The 24,442-nt window shown below is 34.1% G+C and overlaps 3 protein-coding genes across 7 annotated transcripts; 2 read left to right on the top strand and 1 right to left on the bottom strand.

Moving 5' to 3' along the window:
- The first annotated feature begins 1,165 nt into the window (after positions 1-1,165).
- On the top strand, positions 1,166-5,841 carry ORG1 (OBP3-responsive protein 1). 5 transcript variants are annotated; one of them, XM_020693078.2, is made up of 14 exons: positions 1,166-1,339; positions 1,692-2,056; positions 2,184-2,227; positions 2,324-2,402; positions 2,488-2,598; positions 2,812-2,994; positions 3,092-3,244; positions 3,373-3,479; positions 3,568-3,655; positions 3,766-3,834; positions 3,931-4,007; positions 4,188-4,323; positions 4,939-5,001; positions 5,120-5,841. In XM_020693078.2, the coding sequence occupies exons 2-14, from the start codon at positions 1,739-1,741 to the stop codon at positions 5,756-5,758; spliced, it is 2,067 nt and encodes a 688-aa protein (XP_020548737.1). In that variant the 5' UTR covers positions 1,166-1,339; positions 1,692-1,738; the 3' UTR covers positions 5,759-5,841. The 5 variants fall into 5 exon arrangements, with proteins under 5 accessions (XP_020548737.1, XP_020548735.1, XP_088735628.1 ...); XM_020693076.2 differs by having other exon boundaries at positions 1,170-1,339; positions 3,766-3,846; XM_088879502.1 differs by having other exon boundaries at positions 1,171-1,339; positions 3,092-3,211; positions 3,766-3,846.
- Positions 5,842-6,147: 306 nt separating this feature from the next.
- ATO (splicing factor-like protein) lies at positions 6,148-11,734 on the bottom strand. Its single transcript, XM_011077702.3, has 13 exons — positions 11,416-11,734; positions 11,180-11,299; positions 10,986-11,093; positions 10,087-10,229; positions 9,830-9,926; positions 9,360-9,524; positions 8,790-8,861; positions 8,201-8,359; positions 7,902-7,979; positions 7,494-7,622; positions 6,945-7,091; positions 6,587-6,780; positions 6,148-6,507 (listed from the first exon to the last, which is right to left on the bottom strand). The coding sequence occupies exons 1-12, from the start codon at positions 11,587-11,589 to the stop codon at positions 6,634-6,636; spliced, it is 1,539 nt and encodes a 512-aa protein (XP_011076004.1). The 5' UTR covers positions 11,590-11,734; the 3' UTR covers positions 6,148-6,507; positions 6,587-6,633.
- Positions 11,735-11,823: 89 nt separating this feature from the next.
- On the top strand, positions 11,824-14,656 carry LOC105160367 (Got1/Sft2-like vescicle transport protein family). Its single transcript, XM_011077701.3, has 6 exons — positions 11,824-12,052; positions 12,174-12,227; positions 12,405-12,478; positions 12,805-12,922; positions 13,681-13,739; positions 14,256-14,656. Exons 1-6 carry the CDS (start codon positions 11,963-11,965, stop codon positions 14,332-14,334), a joined length of 474 nt encoding a protein of 157 aa, XP_011076003.1. The 5' UTR covers positions 11,824-11,962; the 3' UTR covers positions 14,335-14,656.
- The last annotated feature ends 9,786 nt before the right edge of the window (positions 14,657-24,442 follow it).

Genomic DNA, 24,442 nt, shown 5'->3' on the forward strand with positions numbered 1-24,442 from the left:
TTTGTGAATGGAGAAGTCTATAGTAAGTTCTCTCTATTCTATTCTACAAAAACAGTTGGAATTATTTTGTCATGTCCTTTGTTTTTATTGGAAAATTTGGATATGTATATGCCTTTCATATAAATTGATTCCACCACCATTTATTTTCTTAGTCCCTTTTGGTAGACAATTAATTGGCACCCAAACTTGTCAAATTTACTTTAAAATCTATTTACTAGAAAATTTTAATATATTGATGTGGGGTAATCTTATAAAGGTCGTATTAATATTTTATTCCAAACTCAATTTCAAGTTATGGTCAGTTCTCATCCTACATTATTCAGTTTGGGTCTTCACCATCTCGTCCCAATATCTTTAAAATTCTAATACGGCATTCCTTAACCATACGATCATTTTTGTGTTTGTCCCACATGGAAACTTTATAATTTGGAAAAAGTTATAAATAACACACTAATTCCTGTTTCAAGGTCAACTTTTGTTGTCTATAAACTTAAACACTTATCCGTCCAATCTATCTAATATATTAATGAGCTATTACCGGGAGGTGTGGTGATGATGATCTCTTGTCTTGTAGATCCTACTCTAGGAGAATTTAAGACGTATGTTGCTTGCTACAAGGGGCACAATCAGGCTTATTTATTTTAATAAAAAAAATTTGAAATTGTGGATGGAGTCGTAGATCACATTTATTATTTTAATTAAAATTAAAAAATAAAAAGTCATGAATGACATCCGTAACTTGTCTTAAAGTTATTAATAAAATAAATTTATTTTATTTTTATTTATTAAAATAAATAAATCGGCATAATTAAAATATTACACCCTAACACATCATTCATAAAAATAGTAACATGTATCCTAAACTGAGTACTTTTAATATACAGATAATTTCATTAAATGTAAATTAGTTTTCTTTAATTAAGTTGCTATTATTATATAAACAAGCCCATCATATTTTGGGGGAGAATAAAAGAAGATCAATTTCCATAATGTCACAAACCGTCGAGTGTTATTATACATGTTTTATTTTATATTAGTATATATATAAAAAATTAGTCCAGTTATATGATGTACCGCAATTTGCAAGTGGAAGGTGTCTTTTTATAGATAATTTGGGAATTGTTATCCACAGTTGAGTACTTTCCGGTTCGTGCAGTTGTAGTAGAGCCAGAGACCAGTGAAGGGAGATATTTATTAAATAATGAAGGCGGGCGGACGAAGACATGCTGGGGGCTCATGTCGCAACGCTTCAACCGCTTTCTTACACGCAACTCTCACACGCCTCTTCTCTTTTTATTTTCACTCCTTTCCTCCAATTCTTGTTCGGAGCCTGACTGCGGTGAGCACCTACAAAATTCTCTCTCCTGAACCTGGCTAATAATACCAGCAAAATACAGATTTTATTTTTATTTTTTTGGAGATATTTTTGTGGTTTTCGGTGCGATCGTGTGCGAGAAGTCATTAATGTAGCTTAATTTTTGTGGTAATATCTGGGGTTATGACGTCGGTGACATGAGATTAGATTGATTTTGACTTTGATTTTTAGTGTCACAAAATTAGGGAGCTATGCATTTCAGCAGAATAATGAATTCAACATTCTATTCTACGGTTTTTCTGGTTATTTTAGTATGTAACAGTGTGATTTCTACCAAGAGTTTGACTGATTCGGCTTAATATGTTTTGATATGCAGTTTATGAGAATTGAATCGATAAATGAATTGTTGTTGTTCGGATTGTGATGGCGCTATCTATCGGAGTATGCTCGACTTCATCTTTTGATTTTGTTGAGGTGACGTTTTTGAAATTATCAAGTTGTAGCAATTTGTCGAAACGACGAAGAGGTTTGTCTGTGGTCTCAATAGATAATTGCCTTGGGAAGCAAACTTCGAGTATCAAGTGCTTTGCTTCGATCCAAAGGCCAACTCGCGAATTAGAATCTGAGGAGAATGCTAGTGTAAGTTGCTCGGAGGATGATGATGATTTTAGCCATGTGATGAAGTTTAAGATGTCGGACTTCAAGATTCATGATCGTGTTAGCATTGGCCTTGGAGATAGGGTATGTGATAGTTTATTGCAAGTTTGCTCTTTTCTCATGCTATTGGTGTTGTGTGGTGGAGTTCTTATTTATTAATGATGGTATGGTCTGGTTGTGGTTGCTATGCTTGGACTGCGTTGGGATGCAGAGCGACGAGGTGGTATATGAAGCCACAGTGAAGGAAGCTAGCAGGTTTGTTTCGATTTATGAATTCACCCTAGCTGGTCATTGATGAAATATCATGAGAGACTTCAAACTTTTAATACTACTTTCTTTCTAGTAATGCAGTCCATTGTTTGGTACGAGAGTTGTGCTTCGACGGCTGGTTAGCACTCAGGCTAAGCGTAGGGGAAAACGGGCGATAGAAGTATGTAATGGTGATATTGTTGTGCTGCTTACTGAAATCATTGATCCCTGTCTGAATTTATTGTTTTATTGGAATTTTGTTTTAGGTGTTGAAAAGACTAGCACATCGTAGATTATTGTACCATTCTTACTCAATGCAAGTTCATGGCTACGTGTGCTCATCCACAACCGGCAGTCCATTTACTCTAGTTCATGGAGTAGGTTGCTTGCTCACGTCATTCCTGAATGGCTGACGTTATTTTCATTTTGTTTTGTTGGTCAATATCATCCACTGTTAAAGAGACTCAACAGGTGTTCTGTACTGGACCCAGTCACTTATGATGAGTGATTTTTCATGTTCATAACTTAGGGTAATGATTGAAGCAGATATTATTTCAAAGATTAACTGAGGATCTGAATTTTTAATGCAGTATCATGGTAGTTCTTCTTTGAGGCATTGGCTTCAACAATCAGATTGGCTACCAACTCTGGAAGCTACTCTTGCATTGGATGAGGAGTCTGTCAGGAGAGTTGGAGATGACACAGTGGGAGGACCGGCAATTTCTAGACAATTACGCCTTATTCGAATTTTAATGCGAGATCTGTTGATTGGGGTATGATCTCTTCCCTATTATTATCCCCTATATGCTATATAATATTTTTCTTTGATAAGATTGATGGTTACAGTGTTTCTAATTTTTTTGGCACCAGGTGAATTACTTGCACAGCCATGGACTTGCCCATACAGAGTTGAAACTTGAAAATTTGCATATCAGCGCTGTGGATAGACATATCAAAGTTAGTTCTATTACTTGTGTCATTAAATGGAATGTGAGCATACACGTCTATGAGATTAATCTTTTAGTAAGACATCAGATATGTTATTGTCCACTTTACGTACATCTTATATTTTCTGATCTATGCAGAACAATTTCATAATTCTATTATCAGTAAACCCCTCTCTGTTCTTATGCTTGCCACTGCTACCTTAGGTTGGCATATTAGGAAATGCTGCCGATTTTCATGATTGCAGTCCATATGATGGAAAACTGGACAGCAACATGGATAGGCGAAAAATGATGATTGCGTTTGACATGAGGTATCATATTCAGTTTTGTAATACATCTTATCTTGCTTAGATCTATCACTATGCATTCATGAGATCCCTCTATGATTGTATTTGCAAGATGTGTTGGATTTATCATGGCCAAATTGGTTTTGAGGGACCTTATGGATCGAACAATTTTCGCTAAGTTCAAAGCATTTCTCTCCAAGGTAATTCCAGATCCATACGTATTGAAAGCATTTGCTTTTGGCTGAAGTATCTTATCCTATCTCTATTTCTTTCCCTCTCTTTTTCTTACTTGTCATTTTGTGGCTTCCAGGGAAATGACCCTGCATGCTTGCGTGAGTTTCTGATCAATATTGTCAGTAGAAACTCTTCTCTTAAAAATGTAGGATTCCAAGTGAGTAACTTTTTTCTTCTCAGACGTAGCTACTTGTTGGGCCCAAATCCAGCAAGATGTGCTGATGCACAAAATCTCTTGCAGATACTTGATAAAAACTGGGGTGCAGGTTGGAACTTGCTCTCCTTACTTCTTGCAACCAAACCTTCAGAAAGAATAAGGTAGCTAAATGATATTACGGCCTCGCTCTAAATAAAAGTCAAATTTCTTCATATATGTATCAAATGGAGATGCCAATTGAAACCTTATTCGAGCTAGTCTCCATAATGCTGAATGCAATGCATCCAGAACATGAATCCAAACTCTTTTCCTTGATTAATTCAGACTTTGTGCTTCCTCAGTTGTTTAGATGCTCTGAGGCATCCTTTCCTGTGTGGACCAAAGTGGCGTGTAGATCCAACAATGGACATGATCAGATGGAGCCTGGGTTCTACTGCTGTTCGTATCACAGAGGAATACATTTATGCCAAGCAGCAGGTTTTATGGAATTCTTGTCTCTCTAACTCATGTCAATTTTCTGCCCAAAATAATCTGATAGGCTGAGTTACCTTGAGGAAATTCCGATTTTATCTTGTATTATAGGTTCTGGTACACATGGAGAATCTTTTATATTCCATTCTCATGTTGACAGATCCAAACTTGAAGCTTTTGGGTATCTTACTATGTCTTTCCAATTTTTCCTGACCAATTGACAAACCATTCCTTATCGTAACGAAGGACAAGTAGGGTAAAATGTGTTACAAACTCAATTCTTCTAGCCATAAACTATCAATGAGCGGGTTGCTTTAGTACACAAGTTATTGCACGTTAATTTCCTGACACCAGACTGAGAGAATTTCTTAGAGAAGACCAATTAATAGGAGATATATGGCAAGAAGAAATCAATTATCACTTTGGCTGGAGTGTTTTCAGTGTGCAAACTGCACATTTGCACGTATCTAGTGTATCCAGTATGATTTTCTTTTTCCCCAGTTGCTAGAAAACTTTGTTTTATAGCTACAATTCACACAGTTTTATTCTTTAGACATTCCTTGTTGAATTCTTCTATCAGGCAATTTATAGTAACCTCTTTATAAATTTTTTGTGTTTCAGCGGCGAAGAATTGCACATTTCATTGAGCTAATGGAGATGTTAAATCCTCATTCAAAACCAAGGGTAAGAAATTTCTCTTCCTATATTATGTCAGTACTGTCAATGCTTTTCTTCTTCTTGGACCTACATTTTTCTTTGGTCTGCTGCGGTATCTATAATTTACCCCGTATATGGTATTCAGCATTGGCTGCAATTACTCCCTGGCAAATGGCGACTTCTATATAGCACAGGCCGGCATATAGGACTGACCCTCCGGCAGCCTTCAATCAGAGTCCTCATTGGCAATGTTCACTTAAGAATAACGAAGCTTTCAAAACCAGAAGTAGCTTTTTCTATAGAATCAGAGATCGGCTTCACAGTTTTGCCTGGTGAAGATTGGGCTCATGACAAAGCTGGAACAGGTGGAAAACTACAAGTTAAATCTCTTTTCAAGTTGAGAGCTGGGAGACGATTGTACATAAAGGAGGAATCGACCACCAGGATAAATTCAGCCTCACCAGATGTAAGGGATTCAATCCTTGAGAAATTGTCTAACAAGAAGTGGGGAAAGTTCATTCCCATAAAGGAATTCCCTTCAAGCCTACCTGTTGCTAAACTTGTTTCTAGTGATGTTGAGATTGCAATGAGTTTAGATGAGCCATTAACTACAGATGTCAAAACTGCGAAGAATGTCATCCAGGAAGTGAGAATGCAAGTTCCGCCTGAATTATTTGATCTGTCGAAAATTGTCTGTGGGACATATTTAGATTCCAGGTTGCTTGTCCTTCGAAGTGTGAACGGTTCTGCCCTGTTGTTCACAAGGGACGTCCCTTGTGAATGAAAGTTGCTTATAAACCTCTCCTCTTGTATATGATTTGTATAACGTTAGGTTGTTGATAAAGCGATCTTACCCCATTATTTATACTGACAAGTGCACATCTCCATTGTTTATACTTGACACTAGTTTGCTCGCCGTTGCTACAGCTAAAGATGGCTGAAAATTCTTCTCAACCCAACTACTTTCAGAATTGGCTCATCCAATTTTTCAGATCAACAAAAGTCAGGGTTACAAAGGGTATTCCCCACTGGTGGTTGTTTCCTTCAACCTATATTTACACCCCAAGGTGTCAGATGAACCAAGTGCGTTGCATCTGTACATCCAAATATCACTTTCTAGGTTACAGGGATATGAGAATTTTCAAGTTATCATATCAAATAAACGCATTCATAGACAATAAACGAAGACCAGCCTGCTAGCCATAAAAAGTTCAAAAGTAACCTGCAAAACTGAATTATGATGGGTACATGACACAACAAATGAAAATTTAACTGCTAGTAGCTGCTAACAGGCAACAACACAATTTCATGTGGATATTGTGCCACAGAACACAAGTAAAATTACATGCTCCCCCTCTTCATTCTTTTTCTGGATAAAATGCAGCCTAGGCAGGTAATTTCTAATCCAATAGGACTATACGCTGCTCCTCTGGTATTTGTGCTTACAGAATGCAGAACCATACATACAGTAAAAAGCCAATACCCGAGTTAGAGCACCACAGCCTCTTACACAAGAGTTTGGGGACATTTCTCCTGAAAAGATTGAACAACCTTCACTCATTGCCCGTGGCACTGATAGAAAATTTTAGATGGTTCTTCGGTAAGAACATACCATTAAATCCATGAAGAAGTCCGGAGGTGCAATAGGTAGTTGCCTTTTTAAATTAAACCCTGACGTTGTAGATCAGTATAAGTCTTCTTGTTATAAATGTTGCCCTCTTGGTCTTCGTACTCTTCTTCAAGATCTGGCCGCCATTTGTTTAGTCCTTGCTTTTCTTGTATTTTCTCCCAAAGTTGTTTTGCTTCCTGTTGTTATGTATTTTAAGGCATAAGTAACACCAACTAATTAGAATATCACCGATTGTTTGCAGAGTTCAGACATCATTCTTTGCATGCAACACCCACCAGGAATACAATCAAGGAAAGGAAAAGGTTATCGGATAAGAGGATAGAGAATATGGAAAATATACCTCAATTGACGTTATTTCATTAAAATTCTTGGTATTAGGAATCCCAAGACATCGCATCCCATGTTGGTGTCTCCATTCCTTGAAATGGCGCTCATAGGCTCTGCGGCCCCAGTAACTGTGGTTCCCACATATCTCACATTTGAACTCCTGACAACGTTCACAAGTTATTGACCAAGTGAGTAAAATATACCAAGCTCATCACACAAGTACCGCAGTGTCAGTAGACAGCTCGTGAACAAATAATAACTGTGGACATAATCCATGCCCCATAACAGTCTCAGCCTACAATGCAAAAATAAATAACGATACACACATTTTCACCACCAAAACTCATAACAAGTTATTTTATGCACAAATGCCACATGTTTTTATGGAAGACCAATTGTTAATAAATCATGCGATAGACATTCAATATATTTATTGCAATCAAAATCACTGGAATAATTGTATCAAATTGTATGTTCAACTTGTTACTTCTGCAGTTATATTTCATGAACACTTATTCGCATGGTCAATGATTATGAAGGTCAATTAATGAATTATTATTACCTGACCAAGCCCGTGAAGCTTATACAACCAGTAGGGTATAGGCTTTCCATCCCAACCCATGGGTAACTTTAGGGGATTGTATATCTGCTGATCCTCATCATCACTTTCAGACTCGGGTTGCACCTCGTCCTGATAGTAGAATTCAAAAAGAGACAGATATATATACCGTCAATACAGAAGCAACCGGACCACAGTTCTTCTAAAATACTGAATGGAAAAGACCTTCTAACAATAGCCGAAGGCACTAATATAACTTACTTATGCATGTACATAGAGTTGAACCATTTGATCACTGCATTAGGCAGTTTACCTCTTGCACTACCCCATGGATGATGCTGAGAGTTACTTTTGCTGCTTCTATTTAATTGTTACTTATAGGTAGGAATTTGCGGAGTTTGAAAATAGTACCTCTTCGCGTTCTTGTACAATTTCATCATATGTCAAGGCGTGTTTCTTCTCAATATTCTCTTTTGTCCGCACAATTGTCTGCAGAAAGTCAAGAAACCAGGAATTAAAAGTTACTGCTCCTGAAAGTGTGCCTTCCATAGTCGGTCACACTATGACAGAAAAGCTAGATGAATTTGTAAAATAGATACAGTAAGAAGAAAGACAGAAAACAGATGGACAAGAAGTGGGACTGCAACAGGAAATGAAGAAACAGGAGAACATAAAGGGGTAAGGGTCATGTGGAGACAGTAGTAGCTTACTTCATGCAACAGATCACACAACTTCTCCACTTTTGCTTCCATCAAGGCAATCTCTTTTGCATCTTCACTGGATTGTAGGGTGATTGTACCACCATTTTGTTCAGGTCCACGTGAGCCTTTAGCAAAATGTTTTCTATCCAATTTTTCAAGAGGCGTGTGCTGCGATAAAAGAAAATTCACAAGATAATGGCATGCACAAACTTCAGCAAAGTAAAAGGAAACAGTTGCACGTTATCTCATTTGTGAATAAAAGTAGCATCTAATCTGTTCATTCGATCCCCTAAGTTTAGAGACAAAGATTCTTCAGTTGAGTTCTGTTCAATCTCCCGCAAGAATAGAACTAACAGAGTTCAGAGAGGATCTAGATTTCATATGGATGCACTTTATTTAATCAAGTAGATATAACACAGAGTAAGTACACATGCATAAGAATCATAGTTACACGCACAACCAGAAAAGGAAGTAAAAAAAGACTGATTGGCAAGAGGAGGGTAGATCTGCTTATAGAATAAGGAAACAAAGGTTCAACAGAAAAATAGCAGCAAGATTTTGACAATGAAAATCACATAAAAACATGCTTAACACTCACCTTTGTAAGAAAAAGCCTCTCGGCACGCTGTTGTACAGTACCTCCTGTTTTTAGACCAAGTGCAGCTAACGCCTAGAAAGCAGGGTATGACTCAATCACATAATCATAAGCCAGATAATGAAATGCTCATTATAAACTAAAAATTATCAATTCGCAGGCAAGACATCATGAAACAGGAAGAAAATACGCTAAGACAGTTGATTTATTTAAGATAATTATAAAATGACAATTTGGGGGGAGGAGGAACAACAGCACAAGACCATAGCATAATGAAGCATCTCTATCACTTCATTTATTCAACCAACCAGTTCCTTGTTTCTGCCTATTTTTAAAAGCATTACTTGGGATGTATGTGTACTTTTTGACCGATATATCAAATTCTTTTCTTCAATCCCATTTTCCTGGTGCATACAATTTTCCATTCCGAAGATAAAAGAAACCCAACTAAATCCTTCTAAAACAGCATGGCATCAATTTAGACAAAGGAAAAGCTCTTTGGAGTACAATCTAATTATTTAACATATATACGAAGATATTACTTAAAAATGCTTCCAAAGTTTCCAGCAATACCTCCTTTAACTTCTCAGGTCCTAGTTCCATTAGCTCCTCAACAGTACTATAATAATCAAGATCAACAATTGCATCCTGTTGTTGGACATTCCCATCTTCATGGTTCTCATTTTTCCATCCTTCTACGAGCCCATTGCTCCATTGCTCTTCAAATTCAGCAATTACCTGCCAGATAGAATGTTTTCTGAGAAACTTAATACAATTAATAAAACCACAAACTGAATCAACCAAAACGTTAGCCCATTAGGAATTAGGCAATGCTTAAATGTTTCAAACATGAAAGGTAATAGGAAAATAAATGACTCATTCTGAGCGCAGAGATAGCATAAGTCAAATTTTTGGCCACTCAGTTTATCAGACTCAAAGGGAAATGCAGAGGCCCAATACAAAAGAGGATATATTATCCCAGCAGTCAAGGTGAAGAAAAACAAAGAACAACAAAGGACGGATCAAATGCATTTTAGAGGTACCTTCGAAAATATTCTGTCAAGATCTTGCAAAGGTTCTGTGCGCTCAAAATAGTATACAAGATATTCCAGAAGTTTTTGCATATATTCCCGATATTGCCTGTTTAAACAAGAGAGAAATAGGATGCGTGAATCATTAAAGAGTAACTAACAATCTTAACCCCGTACCATTTGAGTAAGGACCAATACGGACCACAAGCCTTTTGCATCAAACTCATATTTAACAATATCCTACAGAGTGTTACAAATAATAACTTTACCTAGTCAACTTCAATTTGCGGGATATCCTCCCTGGATCCGAAAATACATCAAGATAAGCAGAGTACTCAATTTGCTTCCCAAACTTGGAGTTGATGTAATCATTATATAGTTCATGTAAATCAAGGTACCGTCCAAATGCTTCCTGAAACCAAATCGCCAATCATTTCAATGATGTTATAAGCACAAGTCTACTTGCTCACAAAATCACTAAATGAATATAAAAAAAATCCCATGCAGAAGACAATTCCCCTTTCAGAAAGAAAAAGAAGCTGACAATTGTCTGAAAACTGATCAAAACTTTCCTTGCCATGCCTACATGATCATATTATGCATCAACAGCAGTACAGCACCATGCCCAAGTACTTGATGAGTAGAATATATTTAACCATCTGTAACAAATATCTCAATTTAATCCATACATGGAGCACTTGGAGAGGAACCAATTTTAATAGAATTTTGCAGCAAATGAACCAGTTTTAATAGAATTTTGCAGCAAACAAACTCCTCTTTACTGGTGGACCAAAATAATCAAGCACCAGCAGTTTATAAAACAATAGTTTTAAACTTTCTAGTGATCCAAACCACAGTCAAAAAATCAAATTTAAGCAAGGGGCAAGTATGTCTTCAAACACCGCATATAAGCAACATCCAAGTTGGGGGCAAGAATCTTCATTTCTCATAGTTGAACAATAGAAAAGAAAGAAACACATATCTCAAACTAATCCTTAGTTCACTCCTCTGCTCTCTAATTGCACTAGTTCCCAAAATCTAAACTTCCGTCTGATAAGCAAACTCCTTTTGTCTTTTCAAATGCAAACTCAACTCCTGAATTACTCCAACCCTTCTATGGCGTGTACATGCATTTTGTGTATTCCGTGTGTGTGAAAGAGAAGTTTACCTCCCCAGTAAACTCAATGACTGGCTCCTCTTTGAGAAGCTGTTCATACTCATCATTCGTGTCAACAACATATCGTGCAGCTGGATGCCGTCTATGGTACTCACGAATCTGCACAATCCAATACATTGCACCGAAATTCATCAGAACAACATGAAATATTATCAAATAACAAAAGAAACCCTAAAATTACGTACCTCTTTTAATCTATCATAAAATGCACTAAAAACGTTAACATTCGCTGATGTCGAACTCTGTCCACCGAGCGCCGCAATCTCATCCTTCCTAGCATTGTCTTTATCTTCGTAAATTTCAATCTATTAACCAAAAAGCAAAATATAAAGACACGTTAAAGAAAAAACATTTACGACAAATTCATCACCAAATTATACAAGATATACAGAAACTGTGCAGAAACACATTGAAACCACACCAGTTTGTGAGTGGTGGAGGTGATTTGTTCGATCATATTGCGAACGCGGTGACTCTGGTAGAGCCGGTCTTTGTTGGTCGGCGGGTCGGACTGGAGATCCTTCACGATGAGGCGCTCAAGCCGCTCCACTTCCTCGTGCGACGCACGAGTCACCTCCAGCAGCGTCGACGACATGTTTTCTTCTCTTCTCTCTCTTTTCCCCTCTGTCTTCAGTGGAAGACCTCCGCGACCGAGGGTTTTTGATTTCAAGAGGTTTTGCGGAGGGGGAAGGGGGTAAAATGCGACCGCTTACGGTGTCGTTTCAACCCTCCGGGATCAACTATTTGATACTGGGCCAAATTGCACAGATAAAGTTTTTATTTTGGGCTTATTCGGATTATATCTTTATTTTGAGGGGTTTTTCCTTAATTACATATTTATCCTATTAGACGCATTATTTCCTTTTATTACAAAAGCACCCCAACTTTTCAATTGACTTTTGGCTTAGCCAAACAGCAATGCGAAAGGTGATCTGATGATACCATAACAAGACTGAGAAATCAACAGAATGTGGAAGTTCATCCAAGGTTCAGATGAAGAGCAGCAAGACAATTTGCTTGAGGAGACTGAAGGTCTATGTTCTCTCTCTCCTGTACAGGTATGAAATCATGAATTTAACTTACTTTTTTACCGTCGTGTATTGGTTCAAAGATTAAATCTTTACTGAAAACCCACTGTGATTTCACGTACCTTGTTGCTTTTCTCCTTCATATGAGCAGAGTATTTATGGGTTCGCCGCTTGTTTGCTCGCGGGGCTTGTTTGTATGTTCCTGGTAAGAAAATCCCACTTTGAATTGTTCAATTTTTTATTTTCAAAAAATCATGATGGATACTGTTTTTGGTAATCGTAATCGAATCCAGCTGAATTTTTTACATTCTCTTTGCGAAATTATTGAATGCGTTTCTGGGAGAGTATTGATGATCTTTCTTTTTCTCACTGTTCTTTGCAGTCACTGATTGTTTTTGCAAAGCCCATCAAATTTGCTTTATTATTTACGTTTGGCAACATGCTGGCGGTTGGAAGGTATATACTTGCGCAGTTGGGCTGATAATGTAGACCTCTCTTTACTTTTGTGGTCTTTAGCCTTTTTGATTCCCTTGCTTTGTTCATTTTAGGGCTCTCCTCGTATCCAGACTAATGAAATTTAGGAGTAGCAGCAGAGAAAAATAACAAGAATTTTTTTTTTTTTTTGGTGTGTGTGTGTGAGAGAGAGAGAGTTTTATTTGAAGTCACATGGAAATAGTGCTACATTATGCTTCTAAAATCAGCTTTTTTGTTCGTTGAGTGGACATATGCTTTTCTCTTGCATTTGCTTCCTGAGTTTCTGAGTTCGGTTATCTATTTGGCAGCACAGCTTTCCTCATTGGACCTGGGCAACAGCTAAGAATGATGCTTGATCCTGTCCGAGTCTATGCTACAGCAATCTATGTTGGGTGCGTCGTTCTGGCTCTTGTTTGTGCTCTTTTGGTAAGTTTCTGAATATTATAACGGAAATTGAAAATTATGCCCTAGAAAGAGGTGTATGCTTGATGGCTTTTGGCGAAGTGGGAGCTTTTTGGACAGTAACTGTTGAAATAGCATATATTTTCTTTGTTTCTTCTTGGGGAATAACCAAAACATATATGGAGAGCACAATGATTTTCCTTTAATCAACCACGTCCTAGATATTGCCCTGACATCTCTATGAACCTTCTTATTTTACCTGAATTTCACAGAGATAGAACCTTATGGATAATTTCATAGAGATGGACCTCACGGGGCAGTAACACATATCTCATCACTCTTAATTAAGAAGAAAAGTGATAATATAAAGCAATTCAATTCCATGCTGTCAATATAAAAAATACAGGCCTTTGATCAGGTTATTACATTTGAAGATTGACTTATTTTGCTGCTGACCCTGAAACTGAACATACTGAAATCTTCATAGCACTCCATAAGAAGTTCCGGACAAACTCAATGGCTGATGCAGACACTTACACCCTTCTTTCCTGCATATTAGATTTTTATTGTATTTCTGCTTATGGGGTTTTATATAAGTCTGCTATCTAAAATTAGTTCTACTGTTTCCAAGTCATACTAGGGCTAACCCAATTTTCCATCGCATAAACTCCTTGTTCGGTTACTATACAGATGCATCTCAGGGTTTCTTGTTTTAAAAAATGAATTTGCATGCTTGTGTATCGGATTGTGTTTTACAAAGTGGTTCATTTAATATGTTGCAGATCCACAGTAAGATTCTTACCATTATTGCGATCATATGCGAAATCTGTGCCCTAATTTGGTAAGTTTCTGATCTGTCTTGTGTTTTCTGTAGAATGCACTTTATATAATTATTTGAGAGTTTGTCAATTTGATAAAATCTCAAGGAACCAATGCAGTTACACTTCCCAAAATTAGTATTTCTGGTGACTGAATCAACTGAACATATTTTTATAGAAGACACGTATATGAGCATGAATACATGCATGTGTGTGAGTATATTCATGTCTATACATAAATACGTGTGTATGCACATAGGTTGAAACATATCCGCTCTCAGTGAATTCCAGTAACTCCAGCAAAGGTATATTCAGAGAACTTGAACCATATCTCACTAGTATATGCCTTTCGACATTCTAAATCTGAATAGTATGAAAAGGATCCCATAAAAATTGTTCCATGCGTTGAAAATTTATGTATTTCTTCAGCAGTAAACTGAATTATTATGCAATTTAAGGCTTCAACCCAATCCCTGCTCCAAACTTCTGTGTTCTTTACTATAAGCTTTTCACTTGCACCACCACATGGGCCATTGCAGGTACAGTTTAAGTTATATTCCTTTCGCTCGAAGGATGGTTTCTGATCTGACAATCCGTCTCTTTGACACTGAAATCTAGAATGACTTGACGCGTTACCATTTTCTCAATCATTTCCTTTGGAATTGAAGTGTCGTGGTCTGTTTGCTTTTTGGGCCCTTTTCAACATGGCAACATCGCATTTGGTTCTTTCTCCGGCGTGTAACATCAGCAGCGTCAATCCATATTTGGAAGAGAAAACTGGTGGATTAACGCGTTGTGCGTCTCTGTTGAGTTTCACTTTGACCATATTGAATACAATCAACCTTCTTAAGGCTGTCCCTTTGGCATTGCTGTTGTGCTCAATTCATGATTTATGCACAAGATTCATCGATTCCATAGTTATCCTATACTTTGCATTTAAGTTTGTGGGATCATGTGGTTGGTGGCAATACATACGAAAGTTCTGATCACATTAAAGATGATCAAACGTCCTATATTCAGATTACATCATCCTGATCTTGGTCCATGTGCTCTGAACAGAGGAAGTTGTTCATCTTTCCATGAGGTTTTTGAGCTTGGTTCTTGTATAATAATGATTGAGGGGAGGGTGTAGTATGAGTACGAAAAGCCAAACATTGCAAAGAGGAAAACGTGTTTTGGTGAATGATGCGCCAACTACTAATTCAATGGTGCTAGGTAGTAGGTGTCCCAAGTCTCACTAGTCAATCCCAACCACCAAAGATCGCATTTCCAGTTGATAAGTCCTGTTCATTATCTTATCATATCATATCAACAAGCACCAATCGCTTTCCGACAATCTTGGAAGACCAAAAAGGTTTCCGATCCTCTCCAACTGACTTTCATATATGAACTTCGAACCAGTTTTATTTTAAAAGCTAGCGGTTAAAGTTTACAATTAATATTAAGGGGAAGATAAAAATTCATAATTTTATGTTAAAAACACGTCTCATTAAGAGGGGGACGCGAATTTGAGCTTATAAGTCGTTCAAACATTCACATATAATTAATAAATTTTAATTGCATAAAATAAAAAATAAATGTATATTTTAGTCTATATCAATAAATTATTATTTATTATTTATATGGGTATCCATCGAGAAAGATCTTAATCAATGTTTTTTAAAAGTGTGGTATCTAATTCCTTCTTTTGTTTGCCGAATTTGGTTCGTAAAAACAATTAAATGAACAAATCCAAAATAATATTCTTTGAATATAAGTTTCTAGAGATGAAAAAGAAAAGTGATGTAAATTGCATAAATAAAAAAACTATATTCCATCATTTTTATTTTTTTTTTTTGCTTCTAAATATATATAAATATTCCTCAAGCTACGTAGTTGATTATCGTGTACATACCAAATAAAAAAAAAACAAGTATATTAATTAATAAATAAATATCTTGCAAGTACATATTCATTGTTTCCGAGTGATTCCCGTCATTCTTTCGTTTTTTTTTTATAATTTAATATTTTTTCCACTAAAAAAAAAAAGAAAAAGTCCAAACGTAATAGTAAATAATTCAATCAACATCTTACTCTCGGGTAAACTCTATGGGTTACTTCCAGGAATTGTATCAGTGGGCAAAAATGATTATTTATACTTGGAAAAAGTTTGACTAAGGAAAAGGTTGTTTTGTAATAACACGTTTGTTTCAAACTAAAAGTATATTGATTCTCCCAATTTCAACTTTGCAAGGAAATTTCCGAGGGAAAAAAAAAATCATGTTGAGAAATCTTTTACAGAAAATATACCAATATTACGTCTCTCAATCTTTGATATATAATTTTTTATTTATCAGCAATACTCTACGATCAATATGATTGGTTTGTTCCCGTAAAATTATTTAATAAAAGTCCGATTGGTGAGTAATTCACAATATCTCTACTTTAATTGTGACTCGAACAAATTATAAATATTCAGTTGGATCCGACCCAATTTAGTTACAAATCAATAAATATAGGTATTGTTCTCTGACTTGCCACCCATAATTGTCACCAAACAACTAAAGATACAAATGATAAAGAAAAATACAATTACTATAAGTCAAGTTGGCCAAAGTCATCTCCTCTGTAACTACCCATGACTGAATATTCACTTGCAATAAATAAATACATATCATTTAAAAATAAAAATTAAAAATGAAAGATTCTATGTATCCTCACTTTCAACTTACACACACAAAAACCCAAAATATAAAAATATTAGAAAAATTGAAAATACTCCAAGATTCAGCCCATACACCCACAACATGCACCACACTCAACTAATAAAAACTATATTTGGACAAGTCCCTTTCCTTTTCTCAGCAACAAAACAATCAACAGTGTCAATCAATCACCCAATTTTTTTTCTTATTCAATTTAAATTTGATCAAATCAAATCAATTATACTTTTTATATAATTTATTATTTTTTATGAGCTATACATCAATTACATTATAAGTATATTATTTTTTTCATATAATTTATTCGAATTCTTTCAAATTCGATCTGAATTAAAATTCCTCGTCAACAGAAAGCTTTTCTTGTATTCAATGATTGATTGGTCTGTTTATAATTAGAATACTCACATTCATTCAATTCAATAAATCAAAAAGTGGAAAAGTTGGAAGCAACAACTTCAACTTCCTTCTTGTGTCAGTATACATGTCATATATAATACTTATGTATTAGTTTGAAATTTAATTTTATTTGTTTAATTTGGGGAATGGGAGTGGGAGTGGGAGTGTTGAATGATCGGCGGCTCTTCAGTGTCTGACTTAACTGACCCTTTCGGAGCAGAAAGGAGGGTTTGATTAGCCGCTCACTTGCTGCAATGGCCAATCACTTTTCTCTTTCACTACTCTTTCTTTTTAAATTAACGCTTCCAACCACGTTGACTGCCATTCCTTCACGTCTCTCACTCCACTCTACCTATTAACATCTATTGAAATAGGGAATTGTTACGTCCAATTTTCTTTTAAATTTTGGTATAATTATCTATAATTTTTTTATTATTTACAAAAATTATATTTAATAATTTTAATATTTATTTTTATCTAATAAATAAACTCCATTCATTAATCAAAATTTGTTGGAATTAGCAAAAAAAATTGAACAAAAAATTATATTTACTCTCGATCGACTTATTATAGGTCAACTTCTGACCAAACTACCATACATCTTTATAAAATAATGTATTTTGGGAGGTATATTTTATTTTTATGGGAGTTGATCTTATTAGAAAATGGAAAAAAAAACCACAAGTTTGGAAAATCAGCTTAGATTGTACATGATACTAATTTGCTTCTGAAGATAGTTGAAAAATAGAGAACTTTTTTTGCTCAATAAAAAAAGAAAAAAAAAGGGAAGGGGGTGGGGGGGGTAGACGCGTGATTTAGTACGCATGGCGTTGGAAATGAGGGTTATCATGTCAATTGACTGAGTAAAAATGTTGTGATGATGGCCTCTATTATTCATGTTGTGATATAATAACTTATTTTATGGTCGTATTAGCAAAGTGTCCAAATAAGATCAAATACTCAAATGTTTCTTCTAATTTGACAATCACCTTTTCTTGCATTACATGCCACTGGACCATGAGTCATGGTCCCTTAACTCCCAGACACACTGCACTCTCCTAACTGTATTTTTCCATGTCCCAAATTAAATTTAAGCCCCCCCTCCCCACCCCACCCCACCCCACCCCACCCCAAGAAAGAAAAAGAAATATAGAGAATCTAATTTATACATTTTCGATATGTGTATATTTATAGTTATTGTCAGTTCAGATCAATATTTTTATCAAGAACTTGATTATATTGAGTGATTTTAAATTCTTTGACACTTTGACAGAGTTATGAGTTGCTGACCCTGTGATCACGCTCAGAGAGAATTCATATTATTATACTGCAGCCCGTTTCTTGTTTTTTACTCATTAAAAAAAAATATTCCAGATCAACATTTCTGTCCTCTTGTAATAGAGGGGATTTGTCCATTCGCCGCATCGGGAAAAATGAAAGAATTAATTAATACAAGTGCAAGTTGTTAGGTTTTATAATAGTCATAATACATATTCATGCAATGCACAATAATAGCTGCTAACCCACGTTACGATGTTGTTTGTATCTGAAGTCTGATTGTGTATTTTATTCTTGCGCCATTATGTTTGTATTATTAGTGATCCTTTTTCGGTTCATGCTCTGATTTGGTGACTTCATTTTTGTGAAAGGGAAATTCGCTCATTTGTTCTTGAGAGAGAGTTGTAAGCCCTTCTTGAAAAGTGCAGCAGCTGGCAGAAGAATAGAGAAAAACAGACAGCAACTCTTTTTGTGATTCCCAGGTGGTGTATGCCCAAATCTGGTCAATTTAGGGCATTCACATATAAGTTTGTAACCCTTTACATAACAAGTTTGGTGGGTTTTTTGTGTTTTAAACACCCATTGTATAAATTACCTCAATATTAATAAATCGAGAAATACTTCGATATCTACATTAAGTAAAATAAATATTTATTACAACAAATTGCACATATTAAATGAAACAAATATCCACAAGTCTCATAAAATTCAAACGACCCTACACTGATCTAACGACACTATAATCCAACTAAAACTTAACAAGTACTCGAACAAAATTTATAAAATAAAATATTTTAAAAAAATCTAATTAAAAGAATACTAATATTTAGCCGTACTCGCCAATTTTTTTATATACACTAAAAAAGAAAAGTTTAGTTTGCTAGCTGGATTTCCCTGTCCTTATAATTAATTAACAACCCTCGACCCTGATTATTTAATTAATTAATTCTCGTTAATGATGCTTCTTGAAATCGATGACATTAAATTAAATATTATAATTAATCGGACCTCAGAAAAGACGCCGTTCACTTTAATAGTATATATAAAAAGTATTATTTCTCTCCTTATAACTTTTAAAATATTTATTCTGATTATAATAAAAAGATACATAACAGATACCCAGATTCTTTTATGCATCGAATTTTTTGTTGTAAAATTTATTCTAATTTTTACTCCATTCAATATATACGTACCACGTATATAATATTTTTGTTTAACTAAAATATATGATCTCATCTTTATACACATAGTGTGTGCATATTAAATAAAAGGTAAATTACAACGAGCTCAATTGAAATTTGACATAATCACGAATATTTTTTTATTATTTAAAAAGTTACAAATACCTCCATGATGTCTGATAAAATTACGTAGTCCTTGGTGGGTGGTCTGGAATTGTCAATTTTGCTCTTATTATTTTTTTAAAAAAATTATAAAAAAAATAGAATGTGGTGGATGAAAATTTTAAAAATTATATAAAAAAAACTCCACTTAACTCATAGAAAAAATAAATAAAATTATGATTCAAAATCCACAAGGACATTTTGATTATTTTGCCATAAAAATAGACAGAAGCCTAATAGAAACTAACGGATTTAGCTCATTATAGATGGTTATTAAAGTCAGTGAATATTGATAATTTTATCAACAATGAGAGTGTATTTATAATTATCAAATTTTAAAAAAAATATTATAATATACTCTTAATTAAAATAGAAAATAGAATAAAGTTTGACAAAGAAAATTCAATTTGGATTATTTGGTGGGATTGGAGGACCCAAAAACCGGAGCCTTAGGTTCGGACAAATTAAGCTAGAATTTTTTACTAGGTTGGGCAAGAACTGTAGCAAGGGGGGGATGTGAAAAGGTAAAAATGTGGTGGTAGGTATGGTGTGGGAGGGCAGGGGTGAAAAATTCCATGGTTGGAGTTGGAGGGTAGTTGTCTCACCTAACTCTATTAAAATTATTACATTTACTTGTATACTTTTTTATTAATTTATTGCACAAACTTGTGGTGCTTGTGGGCTCTCATCTAATTATTATTTGACTTTGTTTTTTGCTTCTGTTTCATGAATGTGACCTCAGAAATCAGACAGGTGTGTAAAATTTGACCAAAAACAGTTGATCTTCCCATCAACCTTCAGGATTGATAAATGTGGATTGTTTAAAGTGTAAATTACCACGCACTTGTGTAAAATTTATCATAATTATAAATACTTATTTTTTATTTAAAAAATTATATATATATCACCTCGTAACAACTTGTTATAAAGTAGTATTTGTTCAGACCACCGTTTATATAAAGATACTTATAATTATAACAGTCCTTATGAAAGCTCTTTGTAATTTACAATGATTTTTTATATATTTATTTCTCCGCAAATAATTATATTTTTTGGTTAATTAATTTTACTAATAACTTATTGTTCATCACACTTCTAAAACCAATCTGTTGTATTTCATTTCGTTCAATTAAATAAGTATAATTAAAAAAATAAATTACACACTGTTTGAGTGTGCTTCAATCATAATCTTAATTAATTTTAAGATTAATTATCTTGAAAGTTAAATTAAGTTGTCCATAAATATTATGGTGGTTCACCGACGACATATAGTTGGTGCAACAGTGACTGAAACTGCTCCTCAAAGCGAGCTCATATCAATCAATTGCTGAATGAAAATCTGCTATGACATGCGATCGAGACATTTATTACCCAAAAAGAAAAAATGAAAATCTGAACTAGGAAGATATCAACTTTTGGTAGCTGGATAGAATGTCAATTTCTCAGATTTCTTTTTCACTACTCAGTGGGGCCAGCAGCAGAATTGCTTTTTTTTTTTTAAATTAAATTTGATTGAATTAAATTAATTATAAAAATATGATATATTTATTATTTAATTGATTATTTTTTTTAAATTATACTTTAATCATACAATATGTGGTCCGTTGTGAAGAAACAGAAAAGGAATTAAAGAGAATTTTTTCCATTAACGATAATCTTAAAGTATCTAAGTTTTTATATAATCGCAATATGCTTTAATAAATCTCCGTACTTCTCACGCGAATAATACATTGACTAAACATAGCTTTATTCAACAGAGTGTTGCGACTCTGCCTCAATGCGCGCTAATGAGAAATATTAATTTTAAAGAAAATGGATTAAATCAGAGCCATGCGTTTCAAGTTTTATTCAGGGAATAATACTTGGGAATAATAGAAAATAATTACTGGCCAAGAAAAGAAAGGTCAAAAGGGCCAAAAAGAGAAGACAATATTATATTATTATATTGGTTTTTTAATTGACAACGTGGTGATGGCCGACAAAAGCCAAGTACAAAATAGACTCTCATTTTATGAGTTTGAGTTTCACCAAATGGGTAAGTATTTGGCTCATTTTATGTAAGTGTTTATTTTATTTTGTATACGTATTTATAATTTTATTAATATATTAATTCTCGATCCAAAGGACTCGGAAGAGCATTTTTCTCGCTCTATCTCAGAGTATCCATTCACCCGAAACTGATCTGCTTCGTATATTAATTAAATCGAGAATTATTATAATTTATTATTTACTAATTTTAATATATCAAAGGAATTAATATAATATTAATTAAAACACAATAGAGCCACGTAGCCATGTGTGGATTGAGAGGAGACCCATGCCTTTAAACATGGGGTGGGGGCATTATTCTTTTCTATTCCATGCTTTATTAGTAACTATGGACCCCCAGATAGAGGCTTTAAAAATGGAAAATATTCTACTTTATTTTCTATGTCTCATATAATTATTATATACTTTAATATTACATATTATTATATGCTTTTAAATTTTTTAAAAGAAATATATAAGTATAGAGTGGTATAATATGATACAAAAATATAATAGAAAAAGTCGACTGCTTTATGAAGAGGTGGCCAGAAAAGGATGGGACTGGTGGAAGTTCTGAAAGTATATGAAATGTATATGGCATAAAGTTAACATTATTATTTTTTTTTATAAGTATAAAATTATTACACTGATAGTTACAAAAATGATAAAATTTAAAATTTACACGATTTTGTTGCTAATATCAGCATTTTTTGTTAAAACACAAACAAAATAGGGTCATGTGTAAATATTGAGTTTTTAAAGGGAATATATATATAATTTTAAAACTAAATTTATATTATTAAAAGAGGTCTAAATGTAATTAGCTCTTATTTTTATATGCATCATACTTTCCTATAATTTAATATGAACATAACTGTATTGTTCTAAGTTTTTTAAAAGAAATATCCAATTACATAGTAGTATAATACGACACGAAAATATAATAGAAAACGTCGACCGCTCTAAGAAGAGGTGGGCCGGAAAGGATGGGATTGGTGGAAGCTCCAAAGCAAATGAAATCTTTGTCCCCGACACATGAAGGGCGGTCGATTCATGGCATGCGGCCACGTCCATGTTGCCATCGCTGGCACTTCAACAACGGTTACCATCACACGCTTATCCATTGAACCATCCTCACAACACACATACACCTAAATTCGAAACTGTATCTTTATTGTGACAAACAAATGACCTGAATCGCACGGTTGTGGCACATAGTTTCGCCCCTCACCTCTGCAACATTTCCCTACACATTCAAAACCAAAAACAATACCATGGGCTACATTCCCCAAAATTCTTCACATTCTTCATACTATATTTCAAGAATATATATGTGTATAATGTCAACAACAAATCATATAGTTGCTAACAATACTTCCCTGTTAGGTAATTCTTGGTTTTATTTAATAAGTTACGGACATCATTAATTTTCAATATTTATATTCTCGATCTATGGTCTTTATCAACGTACTTTGTTTAATTATATAAATCATTCACGATGGCAAAATATAAAAAAATATTTTGTTAATGATATTGATAATTTTGAAGGATGCATGTGTAATTTTTTGGGAAAAATGCAAGCAACCCCCTTGTGATATCACAAATGAACAAATTACCCCCTTATGAAAAAATAAATAGCGATTTACCTCCCTGTATTTTTTAAAATACAAAAATTACTCCCTTATGATTTTTAAAATGAAGCAATTTACCTCCCTGTATAAGGAGGTAAATTGCTTCATTTTAAAAAGTATAAGGGGGTAAATTGCTATATTTTTTTCATAGGGGGGTAATGTGCTCTTTTTTAATATCACAGGGGGATAAATTGTTATTCACCCGTAATTTTTTAAAAAATATGGATGGTGTATGTAAATAAAATCGACTTTTTTTGTGGGTGTATGTGTAATTATTCAAACGACAATAATGTTTTATTTTATGTAAACAAACTGATGTATATATTAGTAACATTGGTTTATTTGCCATATAATAAACACATACACACTACATTATTAAACTCTCAATACTACTATACATACTGGATATATTAATTTTTTGACTTACTTCACTTTACTATTTATTGACAAGACAAGTAGTGTGTATCGAGAATAATTTTTTCATTAAATCTACTACCACATCACAAATCATAAATTGGAAGGTGTAAATGATCTGATGATGATGCATCGATCGGACTCATTTAGAAATATATTATTATATATTCTTGTACTTAATTATGAGGATATGGTTTTGCAATAATTACATTAATTAAATGATGTTTAGACATGGAACACACATGAAGTGAGAGTTTGTATCATCTGGTTGCTGTTGGCCGCATAAAACTGTCAGCACTTACAGTTGGCCGCGTCCCTAATGAAAAAGGGGCAGGTGAAATGTATCCCTACTCATATTCGTCATCCGTTTCATCACATTTACGTACCCAATGAAATCACCAAACTCGCCAAAATGTAATTTAACAAATCATTCTTCCACGCCCTTATCTATTTCTTTCCACTCATCCCTCAATTTATATTTTACGACTATTTGTCTATTTTTAATAATAGTTTTTATCTATTAAAATATTAACCATTCAGCTATTGAGCAGTTGAAACATATGCTATTAGAATATTAAATATCTTCATTTTAACTATGAACTTAATTTCCAACACATAGAATAAATGGGTTTGAATTCAATTAATTAATCACAATCAGAACATATATTATTTGTTGATCGATATAATAATAACAAAGTATTGAAGATTAATATTTTTTTTATTAAAAAAAGATATTATGTTTTTAGATAAAATTATTTTTACGCATATAGTACAAACAACTAAAATGTATAAAACCTTATGCCTTTTAAAAAATTCGCTAAAACTCTCCCTGATTTAAAAATAGGCAAATACCCTTAATGTATTTTCTTAAACATAGTTCAATCGTCTTTCTCCGTTAAATCTAACTAACAACGTTAATTTTCTCATAAAATGA

This window comes from Sesamum indicum, linkage group LG4 (assembly GCF_026168435.1).
Source record: "Sesamum indicum cultivar Baizhima isolate 11 linkage group LG4, ASM2616843v1, whole genome shotgun sequence".
Taxonomy (NCBI): Eukaryota; Viridiplantae; Streptophyta; class Magnoliopsida; order Lamiales; family Pedaliaceae; genus Sesamum; species Sesamum indicum.